At 49.2% G+C, this 22,535-nt stretch overlaps 1 protein-coding gene across 44 annotated transcripts in view; it reads right to left on the bottom strand.

The window, feature by feature from the left end:
* Positions 1-22,535, bottom strand: part of PPFIBP2 (PPFIB scaffold protein 2) — a 174,797-nt gene that overhangs the window by 35,717 nt on the left and 116,545 nt on the right. For 22 of the 44 annotated variants that reach the window (XR_014068677.1, XR_014068685.1, XR_014068682.1 and 19 more), the window contains 11 exons: positions 19,225-19,336; positions 16,798-16,859; positions 15,387-15,462; positions 14,164-14,267; positions 12,031-12,098; positions 10,414-10,471; positions 9,424-9,465; positions 4,690-4,828; positions 3,527-3,559; positions 2,974-3,112; positions 2,195-2,323 (listed from right to left, as the gene is read on the bottom strand). Coding sequence is in view for 35 of the 44 variants with exons in the window: in XM_081540878.1 (XP_081397004.1) it covers positions 2,195-2,323; positions 2,974-3,112; positions 3,527-3,559; positions 4,690-4,828; positions 9,424-9,465; positions 10,414-10,471; positions 12,031-12,098; positions 14,164-14,267; positions 15,387-15,462; positions 16,798-16,859; positions 19,225-19,336 (962 nt within the window). In the remaining 9 variants the exon portion in view is untranslated. The remainder of the gene's footprint in view (positions 1-2,194; positions 2,324-2,973; positions 3,113-3,526; positions 3,560-4,689; positions 4,829-9,423; positions 9,466-10,413; positions 10,472-12,030; positions 12,099-14,163; positions 14,268-15,386; positions 15,463-16,797; positions 16,860-19,224; positions 19,337-22,535) is intronic. The other 22 variants (XR_014068681.1, XM_081540864.1, XM_081540863.1 and 19 more) reach the window with 3 other exon arrangements.

The following is a 22,535-nucleotide window of genomic DNA, read 5'->3' on the forward strand; positions in this document are numbered from 1 at the left end:
CACATAATTATATCACATTTCTGTTAAAGAGTAATAAAGGCCTTTCTTTCCCACCAGCAAGCTCATTTTTGTTACCACAAGCACAGCTGTGATAAACATACAGTCTCATCAGGCCTTCATTCCCATTCTCCTTGTCATCCATTGTTACTGTTAACAAAGCACAAAGACATCCAAACAAAGCAACTCTGTGGTTGGAACTGCAGTTCTGCCTTTGGCAGAGAAAGTTCCCCACACTGGCCACCCCACACCAAAGTGACTTGGCAGATGGTAAATGGGCCCCTTAACCACGCAGTCCTGCTCTAAGGAAAAACGCCTAAGGGTCTTAGAGAAGTTCTTACACCCAACCAATGATCCCCTCTTGAAGAATAAATCCACAGGAAAGCCAGAAGTGGAACAAAATTTCATCATTCAAGCTTATGATGGCTTTATTTTTTCATCCCAGAACCATTAATGTCTAAGGTCAGAAGACTGCCAAGTAGATTAGAACACCCATGGAATAAATGGAAAAACTTCCTGTGGCTCATTTTCTAATGGCTCTGAAGTGGTCTCTGCCTTCTCAGACCATATCCTTAGATTCTCTAACCTCTAAAAACTAACGTTTGCTGAGCATTTACATTTCTGACTAGGAAGGTAAACACGGATCCACGACCCTTGCAGAGCAGGACCAGGAGGGCTATGCATCCTCGCGTTTTCTCTGCAAGACATCTGGAGGATGGGTCTGGGGACACTCACCAAAGGTCCTGAGAGTGTACATGGGAGAGCCTGGCAAGGCCTGGGAACCCGAGGGGGCTGGGTGGGGAAGCAGGGTACGTCCACACTCGCTCCCTTCCACAGGGGTGCAGGTCTGTGAACAGCATGCTATACCAGGGAAACATCACTCTCCCTTCACTAAGGTCTCGACTCTTGTAACTAGAATTAGTATGCACGTTGTGCACATCTTAGTCATTACGTACACTTAGCACTGGTGTCTGGCAATCTCAAGGGGATGAAAATTAAGAGGGTTAAACCTTAAATTTTGGAATTCCCTGATGGTACAGAGGATGAGAATCCACCTGCCAATGCTGGGAACACAGGTTGGAGCCCTAGTCTGGGAAGATCCCACAGGCCATGGAGCAACTGTGCTCACGCACCACAACTACTGAAGCCTGTGTACCCTAAAGCCCACACGTCGCAACTACTGAAGCCCGTGTACCTAGAGCCTGTACTCAGCAAACAAGAGGAGCCACCACGAGAAGCCTGAGCACTGCAATGAAGAGTAGTTCCTCACTCACTGCAACTAGAGAAAGCCCGCGCATAGCAATGAAGACCCAGCACAGCCAAAAACAAAAAAAATCCTTACTTTTAACTGTTTGGCTAAATTTAAAATGTCACAGTCTAATCTTGAGAAAGGCCCCCCGGAGCCTGTTCATGACTGAGAAACTCAGACTTTAGTAGGAGATAGTCCGCTGGAGATGATATATTGTGGGGATCATCTGATGGGAGCAGAGGTTATGGAAAAGGGTTTCCCTAAGACACAGGACTAAAGGTTTACCTGGGCAGGTCGGAAGGGAGAGGCTCTTCTCTGAGCAGGGAGATTTGGGGAAAGTTGGGGGATAAAGCTAGTGGCGAGAGGGTGTCCACCAGGGCGATCTCTGGAAAAGTTTCTTTTTTTTTTTTAATGCTTTTTTTAATTAGGATGTGATGGGAACAGCCATGAAAAAACTTCCCATTCTGATCCTTTTATAAGCCCTTCCAAGCTGCCCCTGCAGGCAGGTTTGGTACTGTGTATCATGAGGGATCAGGGCAGATCTGCCTGCTGCCCCCGCACCCTTTTGCAGGACTGTGTGAAAGGAGGGGGTGTCCCAGAGGCAGGCCATGCTCTCTTTCCACCAGTCTCCCAGGGGAAGGGGACCCTTGAATGTGGCCAGCTGATGCCAGGGTTAAATGTGTAGAAGTTCATGTGAGCCTCATAAGAACTTTCACAAGCACTTGTCAGAGCGCTGCCTCCCACCCCACACCCTGGCTGTAGGCAGCCCCTGCCTTTGCCTCAGTGCACCTAGAAATAAGCATGAGCAATGTCCACACCTGTCAAAGGGATAGGCCAAGAAGCTCTGGGCTAGGGGCTCCTGCCTTCCATCTCTGGAGGCTCTGGGCCCACTCCATCCTTGGCAGGATTTTACTTGGTTCTTTGCAGATGGACTGGAGGGAGCCTTACCTTTTCTGAGCCTTGGGGTCTCTGGTCCTGGACAGTCTTGGCCCTGCAGTTGCCCGGAGCCCACCTCGTCGAAACTCGGCCACCCCTGGGGCATCAGTGTTGAAGTTTCCTGACTGAGTCCTTCGGATCCTATGTGGACAGGAATCCATGGAGACCATCAGAGGGCAGGCTGGAAGCCCGAGGTCAGTGCACTCCCCCTACACAGGGCCTCACAAGCCACACCCAGGGCTCTGGATGGCCCTGCTTCCCAGTGCCAGCATCAAGACCCAGCCTCACCTCTAACCCTGCCTCTGGGATGGGGCCTCTCTCCCTTTGGACCCTGGGGGGTCAAAGTGTGGGTTGCTGCCTGGGAGGAGGCCCCAGTTTTTGCCTTATTTTGCAGACTGGGTCAGCAAGGCCAGCAAAGACTCAGCGCTCTATCTTCAAAGATCGCTTAAGACACAGACTGAGCCCTGAGGAGGAAGAAATCGGTCTCATGCATGCGTCTCTCCAAAGCACATGAGGCATAAGCTGCAGAGGATGTTCTCAGGGTCTGTGGGATGGACTGATGCCTAAAATGAATGACATGTAAGGCAACTGGCTATACTTAAGGGGTGCCTTTCATAGTTCTCCTTCTCTGGGCCTTAAAAAATAATTCAAAGTCTTCTCTCTATGTGTAACCACTCTGTGCTTACTGCTGTTCCAACATCTAATTAAACAGGGGGGTTATGGAGACACTTTGCTCAGCCAAGAATATTAATTCTAAACAATGTAATTAATGATCATCACCACCAACTTACTTTCCCCAGAACTTCTTGATGCCTCTGGGGCTCCGTTTACCATCTGGTGTCAGGGGAGACTGGGGGCTGGACTCGGTGCCCGATGACACGGATGAGTCATTGGCCACGGCAGTGTCATCCCAGCCACTTTCTGTGTCTCCTGAGATTGAAAGAATGAAATGACATGACAAGAAGGAACCTGACCTCTGCAAACCTTCTCCCCGAGCCTGGGCCATTCCCTCGGTGGGAGTCGGGAATAGTCTGCCCAGCCCTGCTTTCAGGGCAGAACTTTACAGCAAGATCTCGAAGACCAGTAGGGGCTCAGGCACACTCCAGGTTTTCTGTCTGGGGAGTTAGTGAGCTTAAGGCTTCAAATCTGGGTGAGAAAATGTCTTCAAATGGGGTCCCAGAACTTGCAGGATAACTCCAGCAAGGAGCTTCCTCTCTCTCCCCCCAGGGAGACATGGGAGTGCAGGCAGCAAGGGGACCTGGCTGAATATTTGGGAAAGGGAGGGTATCCCGGGAGGCAAGCAAGGGCATCTCACTCTCCACCTCACCTGGAAGGGTACAGTACCTAATACGGGGGCACTGACACTCCGGCCACGGTCTCCAGCCAACCAAGAAGCAGAGAAGCCACATGAAGAAGCAAGAGAGGCCAAAGTCCAGCCCAACAGAGTTACAGGGAAGCAAAGAAATAAACAAGAGTCATCGAGCAAGAGGGAAAAACTCAAACAGAAAGAAAAATAATCCCACAAGGAAGGATGGGGGTGAAGGGTGACTGAGCCTGACCTGCAGGGTCACTGCAGTGAGAGGGGACCAAACGCTCCTGGTGCCACTTCCTGGCAGGTAAGGCATCCACACACATGGAGGGAGGGGGCAGCTGTGGGGGCCGAATATGCCAGGCTGCCCACTGCTCTTGTGCACATGCCAGACAGAGCTCACTCAGATCAGACTACAATGATCCGAAGCTGCAGGAAAGTCCACAGTCTGAGTGTCGCTAGGACACATTCATTCAAAGGCTTATCTGGAGTTTCTGCAGCCAAAGGCAGTACTGGACAAGGGCAGCAGCCTGTACATTGGCTGGCTCAGCCAGGGATGAGGGCCCAGGGGTGGGGAAAGCTCTGTCAGGACCAGAATGCTCCCTTCTAGCCACCCCCGCCCCCACCCCAATCTGCTGCTGCAGAAATAGAGCCTATTGTGCAAAGACCTCCATCAGATCCTAAGCACCAAAAGGCTACTGCTGGACTGGCATCCTTGCCCACTGACCACTGACTCCACTTCTCTAAGGAAATGCTCTTCCTTGGAAGAGCACATATCATCACCCAACTGGTAAGAGGGAGGCTGCAGAGAGGAAGGTAGAGACAGGAAAGAGATCAGGAGGACAGAGGAGGAATGGGGAGGGCCAGGGAAGGTGGAGTGTGGTGTCTAGCAGGGAGGGAAAGAGGAAAAATAGGAAGGTCAGGAAGGAGTTGAGAGAGGAGGAACAGAGGAGAAGAGAAAATGGGGGTAGAATAATTACAGGTGGAAAGAAGGCTCTGGGGTGCTTCTGGAAGGGAACAGTGAGCCCAGAAAGACAGGCATCGTCTCTGGACATGGGACCACCCTGCGGTACGACTTGTCCCATCCGCCCACCCCCACTGCTCTCCAGTTATGGGCTGTGGTGGGCAGGGTGCAGGGACCTTGTGCAACAATGGAAGTGCCAAGGCCGAGGCACCAGCCTGGCGTCTGGACACTCACTCAGCCTCAGCGGGCTGCTCCCTGCGGGATCCAGTGGGGAGGCGGTGGGTGGAGACTTGGCAGCCTCTCCATTGGGCGTGGCTCCTGGAAGCTTCCCAGGTAACGTGGGGTACTTGTGCTCCGCCAGGAAAGGGCCATCCTAAGGGAAGGAGAGGGAGCAAGATGTTGAATTAGCTGTCACTCTCCACCTCAAACCCAGTTAGGAAATCTCTGGATGCAGGAACAACTCCCTGTTCTCCAAGAACCATTTGTAAATTGAGGCCAACTTGAAGACCCCTCAAAGGTCATTTAGTCTTGGCCAGGCAATAGGACCAGAGCTCCGAGAAAGAAAGAAACTTGCCCAAAGCTGCACAGCGAGATGGGGACAGAGTCAAGCTCGCATCGAGGGCTGACGGAAGCCATGTCTGGACAGGAGGCGAAGCCTTTGCCGTCTGGCCTTGTGCTCAGAGGTTAAGGAATCAACAGCCGAGAATTACCCTTCAAAGCTCTCTGAGCATACAAACCAGAATTCCAATAAATGTTACACCTATTGCTTTACCTTAGTAGATAATATTATCTATTGATCGTATTTATATATTACAATAATAGTTATTTTGAAAGATAGCAGGTTAAGGTGAAGCGAGAAGGTAAGCACACAATCAGGGGAGGTGTCAACAGAAAGCGGGTCAGAGGGCCACCTGCCAGCACGAAGTTCCCTGGGAACTTGGGATCATAGTCTGCATGAGGTTCAGCCCCAGGGCAGTGGGCCCTGTGCTCAGACTCTGGCCATGGAAAGGGTCCCAAAAAGAAAAGTTGATTTAGAGATGAAGAAGAATTGCACTTATTTGGTCAAGAAGGATTTAATGGGCCCTAAACTCAGTTGAGCTATTTGAAATCCTGAAAGATGATGCTGTGAAAGTGCTGCACTCAATATGCCAGCAAATTTGGAAAACTCAGCAGTGGCCACAGGACTGGAAAAGATCAGTTTTCATTCCAATCCCAAACAAAGGCAATGCCAAAGAATGCTCAAACTACCGCACAATTGCACTCATCTCACACGCTAGTAAATGCTCAAAATTCTCCAAGCCAGGCTTCAACAGTATGTGAACTGTGAACTTCCAGATGTTCAAGCTGGTTTTAGAAAAGGCAGAGGAACCAGAGATCAAATTGTCAACATCCGATGGATCATCGAAAAAGCAAGAGAGTTCCAGAAAAACATCTATTTCTGCTTTATTGACTATGCCAAAGCCTTTGACTGTGTGGATCACAATAAACTGTGGAAAATTCTGAAAGAGATGGGAATACCAGATCATCTGACCTGTCTCTTGAGAAACCTGTATGCAGGTCAGGAAGCAACAGTTAGAACTGGACATGGAACAACAGACTGGTTCCAAATAGGAAAAGGAGTACATCAAGGCTGTATATTGTCACCCTGCTTATTTAACTTATATGCAGAGTACATCATGAGAAACGCTGGGCTGGAAGAAACACAAGCTGGAATCAAGATTGCCGGGAGAAATATCAATAACCTCAGATATGCAGATGACACCACCCTTATGGCAGAAAGCAAAGAACTAAAGAGCCTCTTGATGAAAGTGAGAGAGGAGAGTGAAAAAGTTGGCTTAAAGCTCAATGTTCAGAAAACTAAGATCATGGCATCTGGTCCCATCACTTCATGGGAAATAGATTGGGAAACAGTGGCAACAGTGTCAGACTTTATTTTGGGGGGCTCCAAAAATCACTGCTGATGGTGATTGCAGCCATGAAATTAAAAGATGCTTACTCCTTGGAAGGAAGGTTATGACCAACCTAGATAGCATATTTAAAAGCAGAGACATTACTTTTCCAACAAAGGTCCGTCTAGTCAAGGCTATGGTTTTTCCAGTAGTCATGTATGGATGTGAGAGTTGGATGGTGAAGAAAGCTGAGCGCCACAGAATTGATGCTTTTGAACTGTGGTGTTGGAGAAGACTCTTGAGAGTCCCCTGGACTGCAAGGAGATCCAACCAGTCCATCCTAGAGGAGATCAGTCCTGGGTGTTCATTGGAAGAACTGATGTTGAAGCTGAAACTCCAATACTTTGGCCACCTCATGCGAAGAGTTGACTCATTGGAAAAGACCCTAATGCTGGGAAGGATTGGGGGAAGGAGAAGGGGACAACAGAGGATGAGAAGGCAGGGTGGCATCACCAACTCGATGGACATGAGTTTGGGTGGACTCCGGGAGGTGGTGATGGACAGGGAGGCCTGGCATGCTGTGATTCATGGGGTTGCAAAGAGTCGGACACGACTGAGCGACTGAACTGGAACCCACAAACCTGAGGGAAACACAGTAGTAAATTCATCTGAGTGAAATTTAAGAGAAATTAAAGCAATGTTACCAAGGGAATCAACTGTGGATAATTTGATTGGACGCAGAAGTAGAAAAGAAGAAAGATGAAACCAATTTCAAAACGAACAAGTCAGAAGAGTAGTGGGAGACTTCGGTGACTGCGACATCTTTCATTTAGTTAAAAGCCAAGTGCCCAGTAAATTTCTGAATTCAGTTTCCTTATAAAGGCATGCCTTAGAAATTGTTTGAAATTCAATTTAGTCATTGAAACCTGAATACTAATCCTATATAAATCAGCTCAGAAAGGAGAGAGATGTGAATAGTGGGCTAAATTTTCAAGGGATTCTGAAGGAACTGGCTGGTAGTGGAGAAATAACTGGAACTTGAAGAGATGGAGACCACACAGTGTTTAAGTTCATGATGAGCCATGAGGGACAGATTGGACCTGTTAAGACTTATGTTAAACAGCAACAGTTTCCAAATACCAGCCCAAACACGGGCTGGTTCATAATCACCTGGGACACTTGTAAATATAAAAAGCCAGGTCCCACCGCACCCACGAATCAGCCCCTCTGGGAGTGCACCCTGGGAGTCTGTGTTTTTAACACGCATCTCAGATTACTCTCGGAGAAGGCAATGGCACCCCACTCCAGTACTCTTGCCTGGAAAATCCCATGGATGGAGGAGCCCGGTAGGCTGCAGTCCATGGGGTCGCGAAGAGTCGGACACAACTGAGCAACTTCACTTTCACTTTTCACTTTAGTGCATTGGAGAAGGAAATGGCAACCCACTCCAGTATTCTTGCCTGGAGAATCCCAGGGATGGGGGAGCCTGGTGGGCTGCCGTCTATGGGGTCGCACAGAGTCGGACACGACTGAAGCGACTTAGCAGCAGACTACTCTGACGTACAGTCAGACCCGGGAACCACTGACCATGGGGAAGGCGGCATTCACAAATTCCCGAGAACTGAAGGTTATGACTCCAAGTTCCACATTATACAGGAGATACAGGAGTGTGGAAGGGTTCAGAAAGAGACATCCTGTCGTATCATCATACACATTCCTCTAAGACAGGGCAGAGACAGCCAAGGCTATACCCATGTGGGCTGCCCTAGGAGCTCGCTGAGGAACTGAGACTTACAGAGGGCAGAACCTTGTGTAAGATGGCTTCAAAGGCAGCTCAGACACGTGACAAAGACAGTAAAAGAAGCAAGGGCACTGTAAAGGGCTCTCAGCTGTGCTCAGCCAAGAAGAGACGCTGGGAAGGAAGTACTCGTTGCTGGAGAAGGCGATGCAACATCAGGACACAACACAGGGGGAACAGAAATGCCCAAAGCCAGTCCTGCATTGCAGTCTCTGAGAAGAATGACCCTGGTTAGGGGGATGGAAATCCCAGGCAAGGAGCAGCAGGATGGCTGATGACCCCGCTGCCCTGAAAGAGCACAGAGGCAGCGCATCTGAGCAGGAGAGCCTAGGCTGGGAGTCAGACCAACTTGGGCCAAGTTCTTTCTCTTTAGTTCCTCAGAACCTCAATTTTATTGTTTCTAAACAAAGACTAACAATTCCTGCCCCTGGCCTAGCAGACGAGGACACAGAGGCACAGAGAATATCACACACCCGAGGTCTACAGTGACAGCAGTAATGACAAGATCAGTCGTTGGAGCGAGGAAGACAGGGGCAGAACCCATCTACATCAGGCGCTAGTGCGGTCCTGGCATGACACAGAGGACTCACTGCTCGCTCCAAGGATGTGGAATAGAACCTTTAAGGGTCTGTGAGCTGTGCACAGGGGAAGGTGATAACTGAGAGAGGGCCTGAAGGACTCCAATTCCAGAGCTGTCAGGAGCAGGGGAGGCTGACTCATTGCATGGACCCCACAGGGAGAGCCTATCAGTGGAGGCACATTCTAGGGAAGTCCAGACATGCATCTAACGGGGCTGGAGAGGAATACGGAGGGTGTCTTACAACGTCACGAGCTCCTAGTCAGAAAGCAAAGGCCAGACACCCATGTGCGGGGACACTGCAGAAGGATCCATGCCCCTGTGCTGAGTGTGCCCCTGGGTGTTTTAACCATGGCTTATCACTACAGAAAGGATGAGAGCTGTCTCAGTCCTCTGCTTGTGTGCTGAGATCGTAACATCTCCCTCCAGAGATCAGAACAACTCTGCCTTAAAGATGGATTTCTCAGAGTCTATAAGATGGGGGAGATAAGAAGAAGTCCTATTGCACAGATAAGGGAGATGAAAGCACAGGATCCAGCTGAGGGCATGGAAGAAGAAAGCGGGAGAGGAAGTTTCATCTTTCCTTTCACCCCTTACAGGTAACATATTTTAAGGTTACTAAAGCTGTAACTTGCTAAATGAAAAGACTAGCAAACAGCGCAGCCTCATACAGACAACAGGGACATGCGGTTCATGTATAATACCTTGGGTTCTACCACTGGGGAGGGCTGGTTCCCAGCGACACACTATGGGATGGCAAGGAGGATTTCAGTTATGTGGAGAGAAAGAGACCTGCGTTAGTCATGGCAGCAACTCAGGGCCACCTGCTGGCCTGAATCTGCAAGGTTCACCCCTCCCTCCCTCCCCATTTTATGTCAGATCAACACAATCTGTGGAGGGAACACAGGTCACTGTCCAACTGCATGGACAGACATCCCAGGCAGCTGCCGCAGTCTGACCGGAGGGAGCCTGAGGCACGTGATGGAACAAGGCCACTGCGGGCTCTGGCCTTCCTGGTTTTCCACTGTATCACCAGGGAGCCTGGCCCGCTGCTGGACCCCAAGGGATCTATGCAGTAAGGCCACTGGGATGCTCTGCAGGGCAGCACCCCTGTGTGTCCAACCACCTCGCTGCCCGAGAATCTGTGACCCTCCTCTCCAGCACAGGGGCACCCACGTGGTCAAGGGCTACCCCCATATAAGGAGCCACAAAACCCGCCTCATGTCTTTATTTAGACTCTTTAAGAAGCTTCCTCTCCAATCTTCTACTGTATTCCATAACCCACTCCCAAGGTCATCTCCTTTATCCACATTATATCCTCATTCAAAACCTCTGCAATACTCCAAATGCCCTGGAGAAACAGGGCCAGGATTTAAGAACTCTGGCTCCATCTGACTCCCGCCTCTGACCTTACCTCCTCCTGCTCCCCAAACCATTTCCCCAAATCTGCCCATGCCCACCTCAACATCTTTTCTCATCAACTCCAGGCACCGTGTTCTGACTCACCCTGACTCTAGGATGCCTTGGGCCATAGCTGACCGGTTTTCTCAAAATGTTCATGTAATTCCTGCCTCCCCAGCAACTTGATAAAAGCCTCTATGAGCTAAGGACAGCGCCTGGTCTGTGTGTCCCAGAACTGTGCTGATCTCAAAGAAATAACTCAGGCATCTTTATGGATAGACTGATGGACTGACCTTGTCCACAGATTCACTTCTCAAGTCTTCGAGACTACAGGAGAGTTTTTTATGAGTCCTGGAAAAACACAAAAGAAAATAAAAAAGGAAATAGTTACTGGAGAAGGAGGAACGCAGTATCATTTGTGCAGAGGACATTTCAACGTTTAACTGGTATTCTATCTTGGGCTCAGAGTCAAGGTCAGGAAAAAACTCAACACCCTCTCATCATAACCGTTACATGTAAGATGAGACTGGCCCACTCTGGGGATGGCCTGGTCTGACCATGTGTTGGTAATGCATGAGAGCATCACTGAAATCCAAATCAAAAGTTCTTGACAGTCCTCAAAAAACAAGAATACACAATTCAGTGGCATCAATGGGCACGGGCTGTTGTGTGGTCCTAAGAGAAGGCCAATGTCTGTGGAGTCAAAAGAGAGGAAAAGTGGCCAATACTGCCCTGTCTGTGAGTGTGAGAGTGACCCAGGGAGGGAGGCGGCACCACCTGGGAGTGGAGATGAGCACGTCAGCCACAGCTCCAAAGCATCACCTGCTAGGATCCTCTGTCCCTCTGCTCCAACTCTGTGAGCCCTGAGCAGTCTGCTCAGAGGAATCGACTTTCTCAGGCACTATTTTGCAGAGAAGGGAACCAATTGGATAGAGAAGCAGCAACACCACCCATGGTCACAAGGGTTACCTGTGGCAAGTCTCTTTGGCAGTGATATTTCTCAGTTCATATGAATAAATCAGCATCTGTTGGTACATTAGTCTCTTATGAGTCTAGTCAGTGTGAGTCACTCAATGTTGACTTCATTCTGAATGAACTCATCAACCAAATTTCTTATTCTGCAAAACTAAGAATTGGCCAGTCGCCATCCTTAACATGACTGCTTTCCTCTGAGGCTAAAAGCTCAGGAAAAATGGCTTTATGGAAAATGAGGGGTTCTGAGTGTCTAGGCTCCAGAGATTCGGAACCCTTCTAGGAAAACTCCCATCAGTTGGCTGAAAGACAGCCTGCCCTTGGCAGTGGAGCTCCAGATCCCAGTTCCTTGGAAACGTGTTCTAAAGAGCTGACATCGGTAACTAGAAGTAGGTTCATTTTCGAGGGTATCAGTCAGGAGGCAGTTGGTGACCACATAGGCCAGCCCACAATAAGCCCATTGCTACATGAAGCTTCCTCAAAGCAACTGAACCAACCTCCCTGTGAGGAGAAAAGGCCCTCCCTGGAGAGAGAGTGGATTATTGTGACAGGGCTGGGCTCCCTCTGAGAGCGGGAAGGACGTTCCAGGGGGGCTGGTGGGGATGACAGGCACACGGCGCGGGGTGCTCTCTGCTCTGAGGTGCAGCCTCCTCCTCCCTGGGGCCCCAAGCCCTGGCCAGGTCTCCTCTCAGTGACAAGAACCCAGACCTTCAGCCTGTGGGGCCGGAAGCCCTTCTGCAGCCAGGGGAGGTGGGCGTGGCTCATGATCGTGCCACCATTTTGGCCACGTTGTGGCCACTGCTGGGGCCTGGAGTGCTGCCCTGACTATGCGAGGGCAGGTGGGCCCAGGACTTGGTGGCTGTCATCACTGCCTCGTCTGGAGCCCCGAGAGGGGCCTGAGGGCACAGCAGCTCCATGGAAACGCTTGGGCCTCCTACCTGGTTTCCAGTGATTTCTGCGGTAGTGGGGGCGGCCCCGCCGTGGGAGAGCTGCCTCTTGGAGACACCTGCATGGGAACCAGAAGAGTCACTGGAAAGAACAGTTACTGCCTAGAGACCAGTCACATTCCTTTCCCCTTGTATGGACAATTCCTCCTGGGGAGGTACATCTCCCGCCCTGGGTATAGCCACAGGGACCACAACAATACTGGTGCCTAGCTTTTTTAAGATGTCAACAAGGAAGATATATTGAAAGCAGTGGCCAACTTGCCTTTCCTTCTAGGGCCCAAGCTCACATCCTTGCAGTAGAGTCCTGACATCTGAATCCCTGTGCCCTGCCCTTTTTGAGCTTGGTTTGGAGCTTTTCCCTTCATTCAGTGAGGCACTGTGCACCCTTTCAAAAGCATTCCTTGGTGTAACTCAGCCAGAGTGGATTTCTGCTGGCAATGAGCAGCACTGTAATTCATACAGTCAATCAACAAACAGGAGCAGCATCTACTGCCTGACAGGCCATCAGGGAGGTAGTAAGTTAATTAGGATGAAAGATCAATGCAACACGTCCTATAATATATTAATAGTATGGGAACGGAAGGGACTCTTCTCACTGGTGGGAAGGTCAGGGAAGCTTCAGAGGGGAGAAACTTAAGCTGAATCTTGAGATGAGAATGGGCTTAGCAAGGAGGTCAGAAAAGCAAGGGTATCACAGGCGGAATGAACGCAAGCTAATGGTGGTAGAGAAGGACGCAATTTAATGTCTTCACTGACTCTAAGGGCTGTCTTTCTTTAGAGCCCAGTATCTTTTAGGTCTTCGTAGAAAGAACCCTGGTATTATAGTACATAGTGTTGTTAAAAGCCTGGGCTTTTGGGTTCAAGTCCAAGTTCTGCTACCTACTTGCTGTGTGACCTAGAGCAGAATACTTACCCTCTCTGAGCCCCAGCTGCAGCACAATAAAAGAAGAATCCCAAGGTGGGTGTCATGAGGCATAAATGAGGTGAGTTAACTACAGTCCTAATCACAGAGGTGACTCAGAGGTACTGGATATCAGTTACTGCCATTATTGTCAGCAATGTGGGGTGCTTGCTCTGACTACCTAAATGGGCCACCAGGTGACACATTTGCCCCTCCCTTAATCAAAAGGGTTGAGCTGGACTAAGACCCTCCTCAGTGTGACTGTTCTGGAGTTTTAAGAACCTTTTAAATTCTGGGCTGAAGTCCTTCCTCCATCTGAGATCTGTAACTACAAGTTTATTTGCCCAGTGTTTCTAGATTAAGTCCAGAGACAGCCATAGAATTGGACCAAACTTTAAACAAGAGAAAAGGAAATCTGTATGCTGGCTACAAGGAAGAGAGGTTGTCTGTGAAATAGGAATGTATCACTTCAAAAGTTCATTATCCCTCCAAATGTGCAAGATGCATTCATTCATTAAACAAGTATCTGTTGAATCCTACTGGGTTATCAGGCGTCACTGCAGATCCTGGAGAGACAGTGGTAAATAAAAATACCCCTTTGGTCTATGCTCATATTCCAGAGAGTAAAGGCAAAAATAAACAAGGAAACCAATTGAAAAAGAAAAGTTGGGGCTTCTCTGGTTGCTCAGTGGTAAAGAATCCGCCTGCCAATGCAGGAAGCATGGGTTCTATCCCTGGTCTAGGAAGACTGCACATGCCACAGAGCAACGAAGCCCGTGCACCCCAACTGCTGAGCCTGTGCTCTAGAGCCCGGGAGCAGCAACTACTGAAGTCCATGCGCTCCAGAGCCTGTGCTCCGCGACAAGAGAAGCCCACACACCACAACTAGAGAGTAGCCCACACTTGCTACAACTAGAGAAAAGCCCTCATGGCAACGAAGACCCAGCACGGCCAAAAGCAAAGTTTAGAAAAGAGAAAAGAAAATTCCTATCCTCAGAAGTCTAGTATCCACTATGCTGTTCTCCCCAACAGGAACACAGGCCTGTGCCCTGGCTCCTCCCACCCTTAGTGTCTCCCCAAAGCCTCTGGGGCGACTCCACTGATTTTATTTTTTTACCTGTCAAGATTTATACCTGGCAGGTTCCCGATTAGAGCCTTCGCCAGGTTCAGGGCAAGCTCCTGGGGCCTGCCAAGACCCTGCATCATTAACGGAAACACAGTACCTCTGATTTAAACAGGTCTTCGGGGCCTTTATTTGTAGTGTTCCAGTTCCTGAAACCTCCCTCCAGTTCTTCCTCATTGATTGAGAGAGTTCTTTCTGAAGGCCCTGGAAGCATTAATGCAGATCATTACCACCACATGGCTTGTTTAGAAACCTATAATTGTACCACAAAATTCTAACGTCTCTCCTTCATTAAGAGGGACAAAGAAAAACATTAAGGGACATTAAAAGTGTGATTCAGAATATTCATTGGAGCATCTGAGCAAGGGCTTCCAGGAGGCTGTTTCAAGGTCAAAGCTCATGCTGGGGAACCAAAAGAAGTCCCCACCTCCCAATTATTCCCCTCCAACCTTCTCAATCCTTGGCCACAGGCACTCAGGCCACGACCTGATCCATGATCCAAAAGGATTAGAGGAAATTAGCCTGTGACATGTGTGCAGGGCTGGTGGGGGCCCTTGGGTGACAACTGGTCAGCCACAACCCAAACTAGGGGTTGGCTTTTCCCCAAGACGTAGCACCAGCTCAGCCTGAATGATAGATTCCTGAGCACTCTCATAGCAGCCCTCTCCTGTGAAACAGCTGCTTCCTTGGGACCTGTAATGGGAGCCCGGGTCAACTGCGTGACCAACAAGGCAGGCAATTGGGTATATGCCCCAGGGTGCCCACACAACACGGATGCTGCCTGAGTGTTGCATTCAGTCTGGGCAGCAAGTATGAAACACAAACAACTCTCCTTGCCCTGTGACTTCCTATGGGAACCCAAGTACCCAGAAACTCAAAGAAGGCCCCCCAAGTGTCCTGGCAACTGCTAGGGATGCTTTTAGATTCTCCAGGAGGTGGACAGGCTCTAACTCCCAGTGAAGGTACTAAATTGCCTTCGGATCCAGGTTTGACTGCACTCACTGCCTCTAAGAAGTATGCTAGGGAGATGCATAGATCTCCTGAGGGTGGGGTTCTCAATGGTTCAAGCTGAAGGCTTTCTTTTCTTGATGATCTGGGTAGTTTAGTCCCTGGAAGTCCTGAACTGTCTGTCATTTGACAAAATTTCTGGAAATCAAGAGCTGCCAATTTCCCACCATCCAGGGCAGTCTAACCAGCTCCACCTTCCCAGAGAGCATTTTTCCAAATGAAAATGAAAACTCTTCTGGCAGGACTGCCCGGCATTTAACACAGTAGAGATGGAATATCTCGGGGAGAAGATGGTGAGCTCCCCGCTGCTCTTACCTTGGGTTGCCATCACGATCTCATTCACCCTTCGGTACTGGTTTAACAGCCCAGTAAGCTCCTCTATCCGACGGTCCTGTCACAGGGCAAGACAGATTTCCATGTAAACAACAACACTGGCACCTGAGGTGATTTCATTTGGAGCCCCAGCTATGTTCTGGGCACACAGAAATGACAAGCTATGTGGCACCTCTAGAACATTTCAAAGGGAAACAGAGTGTCCAGGCCCTGGGTTCTCACTGGTCTGCCTCCTCGGCCGCCGTAAGCACTCCTGCTCTCCCTGAAGGCTATGAGTCCAATCTCTACTTATAAAACAATCCCTGTTTGCCATAGCCTTCGAACAGCTCAAACATTTCCTGAAGCAGGAAACTGTCTCCCTACCCTCCTGATGTAGCCACTGAATCTGCCTCCTGGTCCGAGTATTGTCCTCTAGTTGTTGTTTGGTCGCTCAGTCATGTCTGACTCTTTGCGACCCAGTGGACTGTAGCCCCACCAGGCTCCTGTCCGTGGGATTTCCCAGCCAAGAACACTGGAGCCGGTTGCCGTTTCCTTCTCCAGCATATCTTTCCAACTCAGGGACTGAACACATGTCTCCTGCTTGGCAGGTGGATTCTTTACCACTGAGCCACATGGGAAGCCCACTGTCCTCGGGAACTACATGCAAAAAGAAAAATACTAAAATAAAGCTGTCGTATTTATCTCAATACCTTAGGAGTCTGAGATTCCTTACATAGCAGAGGAAATTCCCAGAGGGGAATCAGTTCTTCCCCAGCAAAGACTGGGGACTTGAGAGGACACACAAATTTCAGAGTTAGATAACCTTGGGTATGACCTTGGCTCTGCTATCTGCTGTTACCTGACCTTGAACACTACTCAAGCACTTTAAGTCTCGGTTTCCTGGTCTGTAAAATGCAGGGCTGTGATCCTTAGAGCTGACCTTTGTGCCAGATAGGTACTTTGTAGTATGGAGGTGGCTATGTTATGATTGTGCAGGGGTTCAGTGTGAAGAACAAAGAAGGCTGATGGGTCTATCGCCAGTTTTATGAAGGGTCTATCACCAGATCATGAACATGGGGGATTGGTGGATGGTTCTCAAGTTTTGCTAGGAGTCTGAGCAATAGCTATGACATAGGCAGTAACCTCAGTGTATTTTTTTCCCTAAACCAGCCTGAACAGACATGGCTTTATTCTGCCTTTTGGAGATTCCATTTAGGCAAAACTCCCAGGCATCAAAGTCAAAAGCAGGTGACTGAGCCGAGTCTCCAGGAAGCAGAGGCGGATCTCCTGACACTTCCCTGAGTCAGTGCCCTGATGGGCACCACCCTGCCTGAAGTATCAGAGACCAGTAGGGACCAAAGAGAACCAGGAAAGTCAGCAGGGAAAGGACAGGGCCGCTCAGTGGCCATCTTACCTTATCTTCATTGGCAACAAGCAAAGTTTCCATCCCCATTTTCAGACGCTGAATTTCTTGGTCTAAAAGAATTTAAGTGTAGGAAGAATTATTTATATAAAATGCAGACAACTAGTTCTACCTGCTAAGATGCTACAACTTTCTGTGCGAATAAATTACACATCACTCCTTACTTCTTCAAAGAGCCCATGATGGTGTCTGGCACACAGTCTCATTAAATATTTGTTGGAGAACTGAACAAATTAACCTGGTATTTTGTCTTCTCTTTATAGACAGTTTATTGGGGGGGGGACAAAACATCATTTACTCAAGGGTGTCGTAGGAGAACCCCCAAATTTTTACAACTGATATCCCAGAAGAAAATTGACATTTATCCTTTATAACTTGAGTAGGCATGTACTTGGGCTGCTAACTAGTTTCAGAGAGAATCAAGAATCACACAGTTCCATGGATTATACCAGAGGAGAATTTAAAATGAGAAGAAAGAGTCTCCAGCCAAATGGAGAGAGGAAAAGAATGATTATGTAAAAAGAGCCAGGTACTTGGCTCAATTAGGAATGGCATAGTCAGAATTGACTAACAATGTTTAGTTGGATCTATAACTATATTGAAACAAACTCTACAGTCAAGGAAAACAATGTTAGTTCATCACAAACCTACAGAATTTCCCTATGGGCGCACGGGTGTTTGTCAGTCTGTGGTAGATGACAGTTGGCCTTCTCCCACTCTGGACCCAACAGAGACTCTCTGGAATTCTTCACAAACTAGTCTGGAGAGCCAGGTCAAAGAACAAAGCCTAAAGGGGCTGGGAGTCATTCTGCCAAATATGTGGAGGTCTAGGAATTAGCACATAGTTTTTCCAAAACAAAGCCCCATACCTATCACAAACTGGGTTCTACATAGAATAGGTATGTCTATGCAAGTGAAGTACAGGAGACAAGGGGACAAAGGTACAAATGGGCACGCCATCTCCTTCAGCATGCTTGCTATAGCCAACAAGAGCAGGAAGAATGGATTTAAGGACTTTGTGTAAATAGACGTAGGGATTCATTTTTCAGAGGAAGGTATAGACTGCTGCTTGGTGTCTTAGGCTCTTGGTGGGTTTGTGGAGTGGAGGGTGGTAAGCTCCAGATGAAGACTGCAAATCTTGATGCTTTGGGCAGGGCCTAATCGGAACAAGGCCCTAAAGATCAGCTCTGGGAGGTACCCAAGGCAGGGCCTGGAAAGTGTGATCTGTGGAGAGGCATAGGGTGCAGGGGGAAGCCTGCCTGACCTGAAATCATGGCCTGGGGAGTTCTCTATCCAAATTTAGCATCATAGACAGTCTAGAGTGTCTTAGTGGTCTGCACCCTCCACATTAGACCATGGGAAATAGATGACACACTCAATGGCTGGTAGAGACACTGAGAAAGGCTGGTGGAGGGATGAGCATATGTGTCACTGTTTCCTTCTCAAGCCTAAGCCACTGTTTCAGGACTGCATGGCTCCCCACCCCAGCCAGGGATCCAAGCTAAGTGGTGCTGAGGCCCAGAGGAGAGTCAGTAGTGGAGCCAGTTCACAGGGCCACATGACCTCCTCCAGCAACACTCTGCAGGGCAAGAGAAGCTGGAAGGTGTGTGATCATTTTGTATGCAAAGCAAATAGCTGCAAATATCAAATACACATTAATAAGAACATTTGAGGATTTAGCCTCTATTTTTAATCAGCAAGACTTGAACTCTTTAGGGACCATTCACTATCCTTTCATTTATTCAAAAAATATTCCTTGGCGGCTATGGACTGAATGCTGTGTGAGGCTCTGCGGATATGCTCTCAGGTACGACAGACACAGTCCCTGCCACCAAGGGAGGATGACAGTCTATTCAAAGGGACTTTGCAAAACACAACACTGGTTATAATAAATGCTATGAAAGAAACAACAGGAATACTGAGTCTGAGAAAAGTAGGGGCACCTAGTTGAGGTAGGATGGCCAGGATAGGTCTTTCCGAGAGGTAACACTTAAGCTGAGATCCAAAGGACAAGAAATGACGGATGTGTTTCGTCACTCAAGCCCTTGAGTGTGTATCAGGCGGGGATCCATTCCATGACCAAATGAATTGCGAAAGCCCCTTGTGTGGTGATGACACAAAGACAAGTCCTTTCACTGAAGGGGAAGAGGCGGAGGCACAGAGAGCTCCAGTGCTGACGGTGCATCTGAGGAAAGCCTCCAGGGGTGAGGCCTCGAACAGGGAAGAGTTCATGGCCGCGGCTCCACAGGAGAGCTGGGCTTTACAGGCCCGTGTGTGCACACACAAACACATACACATGTACGTGCATACCGCGTGCCTCCTCACACAGCTGTTCACATACCCAGAGACTGACAAGCCCACTTATAAGAGAGAACCCAGGCCGAGGGGCGACTGCACTGTCACGGCCTAGCCAGTTACCTTTTTCTGCGTGGTCACTGTGCAGAGCTGCTGACCTGGAGAGCTGGCTGTGCAGACGCTCAATTTCTGCATCCTTCAGGGCCACCTGCTCTTGCAGCTGGGCTACCTCAGCCTGGAAGATAAAAAGACATCTGACCAGCTCAGAGTGACCACCAGACCATGACAAGGCACTTCCAGTCAAGACCAGGGCCCACGGGTCCTAGGACCCATTAGGAAGTTAACAGGTCGGAGCAAAGTTGCCAGAGGCCAGCAGTAAGAGGTGTTCACCGCCCTCCCCACAGGGTGGCGCTCTGGGGAATGAACGTGCTTTTTCCTGGCCATTCTGGACACTGGCCCTCCCCTCACCTCTCCACCCTGCTCTGACCATCCTAGCTGCTCTTTCTCCTGCTTCCTCCTCCCTTACTGGACTGGACTCTTCCCCTCCCCTGCCTTCTGTAGTCCACACACCATTGAGGCCTGAGGAGGTATGAATGTGAGCAATCGGAGGGCTGCCCCTGGTCCAAAGATGAATACTCTCTTTCTGGACATGGTCTTCTTCCTCCTAAGATACTCCTGCGACAGCATATATGTACACCACTGTAACAAGCATGTGCATCTTTCATTTTTCCACCCCATACAGGAAATACAGTGGAAAGCAAATCACCACGAGTAGATAATGAGTTAGCCAAGAGTTCCCTCCCTCAAACTCTCCCACCCTGAATGCACAGCCAATGCCTCAGCCCAACCTCAGGCACCGATGCTCCTTTCCTCAAATGTAATTACCTACAAGCACTCAGGTGTGCTGAGTGGACATACTTGTGTAAATCAAGCATGTGAGTACAACACAGGTGCGGACACACATTCATACAGGCAGCTGCACCGGCCAGTACCCCAAGTCTCTACTGAGTATAGCAGATTAAATTTCACACATAACAGGAGATGAGGTTGTTCCTGGGGCTGCCCAGGTGGCTCAGTGGGTAAAGAATCCGCCTGCAATGCAGGAGATGCAGGTAGACATGGGTTCAATCCCCAGGTCAGGGAGATCCCCCTGGAGGAGGACATGGCAACCCATTCCAGTAATCTTGCCTGGAGAATCCCATGGACAGAGGAGCCTAGCAGTTTGAAGTCCATGGGGTCACATGACTGAGCATGCAGGCACAAATGAGGTTGTCCCTGCCTTTCATACTCATGAGAAAATCAGAACTGGGTGGGTCCCATCCTAAGAGGTACACTGGCTTTGGGGTCAAACAAACTTGGATTCTCTCATTTCCTAGTTGGGTAAGTGGTTTAGCTTTTCTGAGTCTTGGTTCATCTACAAAGCCAGGAGAATAGCTTTTAGCTCGCGGACTGTAGTGAGGAGTAAATATGATAATGGTTACAAACAACTTAGCCTCATGCTCGGTAGACAGTAAGTCCTCAGTCAGTACTACTTCTATTGCTGTTCTCATCCTATTCCTTCCCTTATGGATAGCTAGTTAGTTCTCTGAGCATCAAGCCAGACTAAGAAAAGGGGTGAGAACTGACTCCCAGCCAGACAACAGCACACACAGCAACAGCTTCTACTCTGAGCACCCCTTCCCCATGGTAGCCCAGTGGTGTCCCACCTTAATTCTGCAAGGTTATGGGATGGACTTGTCGTTTCATGAGGTCATCTCTGAACGACTCAAGTAACCAAATGAGCACTGGCCTGTTGGTGGCTCTTGCACCAAACATTCCTGTGTTCAGTTTCAGGACTCATGGACTGAGTGTCCACTTTCCATTGACTCCGTGCTCACTGCCTTCTTACATCAACCCTCACTCAATCCTCACGGGAAACCAAGGGATGAAGAACTATCCCTGTACATCACTGGGGAGAAAGCAGGAGCAGGGAAGGATTCGACTGAGGACAGGTAGATGAGGGCTGCTCTTACAGGGCTAGGGCACCCAGAGCCTACCTCCAAGGGTCTGGAAAAACCTTCCTTAATGTCCCCTAATTGGGACCGTGTAAAAACAAAGAGGTGGCAAGGAATGGGTTTCCTTACCTAAGTCCCTTCAGAGTACTGTCCCTTTGCTTGGCTTCCACCCACAGAGTATGGAGAGCCGAGGCCAGATGTGCCAAACGGTTTGTGGAGACTTGCAGTCAGGGGGCAGCTTCTCACAGCTAACTCAGGGCCTTGGAGCCCATGGGCTTATAATTAATGGTGACAGTGGCTTCAGAAAACATTACCATTGTGTGCATGGGTGCTCAGCCGCTCCAGTAGTGTCCGACTCTGTGAGACCCTATGGACTGCAGCCCGAAAGGCTCCTCTGTCCATGGGATTCTCCAGGCAAGAATACTGGAGTGGGTTGCCATGCCCTCCTCCAGGGGATCTTCCTGACCCAGGGATTGAACCTGTATCTCTTACATCTCTTGCATTGGCAGGTGGGTTTTTTTTATCACAAGCGCCACCTGGGAAACCCCTTAGCCCTGGGACTCGATCCAGATGCCTCTCATTCCTATAGTGAAAAATGAAAGTATTAGCTCAGTCATGTCTAACTCTTTGTGACCCCATGGACTGTAGCCTTTGAGGTTCCTCTGTCCATGGAGTTCTCCAGGAAGAATACTGGAGTGAGTAGCCATTCTCTCCCTTCTCCAGGGGATCTTCCTGAACCAGGGATTGAACCTAGGGTCTCCTGAATTGCAGGCAGATTCTTCACTGTCTCATTTCTATAAGGGCCAGACTAATCTTAGAAGATAGTCTCTCAACTTTTCTTGTACCTTCTACACCCATTTCTCCCCTTCTTTGCAGATAAGGTGAAAGCTAGTTTCTGCTAGGAATCCGCATGCCTGATTCTTGTCTGCAGGCCCCACAGTGGACATCAGTGATGTCCAGGGGCCTATCTATCAAGGCAGAGCCCAGGCTCTTCTCTCTGAGGCCTGCATCTGGGTGAGGTCATTTATTTACAGCTCTATAGACCAACTGGCTGCGTGCCCCTTCCTGTACGCCAATTTTCACAGAATAGGCCAGAAATGACAGGTGCTCTCTAATGCTTAGGGAGGTGTCTGTTCCAAAGCTGGGAAGTCTACAACAGTGCAGAGGCCCTGCATCTGACCATCAGAAAAAATATGGTATTTCCATGGCCACTGAGACTGGAGCTGTGTGGCAAGAGGTTTGGGACAAAGTCATGCAGACCGGCGCCAAGAAGAGACGGGGGGCTCCATCTCCCTTAATTAAACCCAGGGACCAGGCCCTATAGCCACTGCACTGCTACATTTATGGACCGAGAAGCTTTGCACAGAAAACTAAAGACCTTTAACAAACAAGACAGGTTTCAATTGCAGGGAGTTAGGATGACAGAATGACACAGACCCA

This window comes from Giraffa tippelskirchi, chromosome 11 (genome assembly GCF_054371585.1).
Source record: "Giraffa tippelskirchi isolate mGirTip1 chromosome 11, T2T-mGirTip1v1.2.pri, whole genome shotgun sequence".
NCBI lineage: Eukaryota > Metazoa > Chordata > Mammalia > Artiodactyla > Giraffidae > Giraffa > Giraffa tippelskirchi.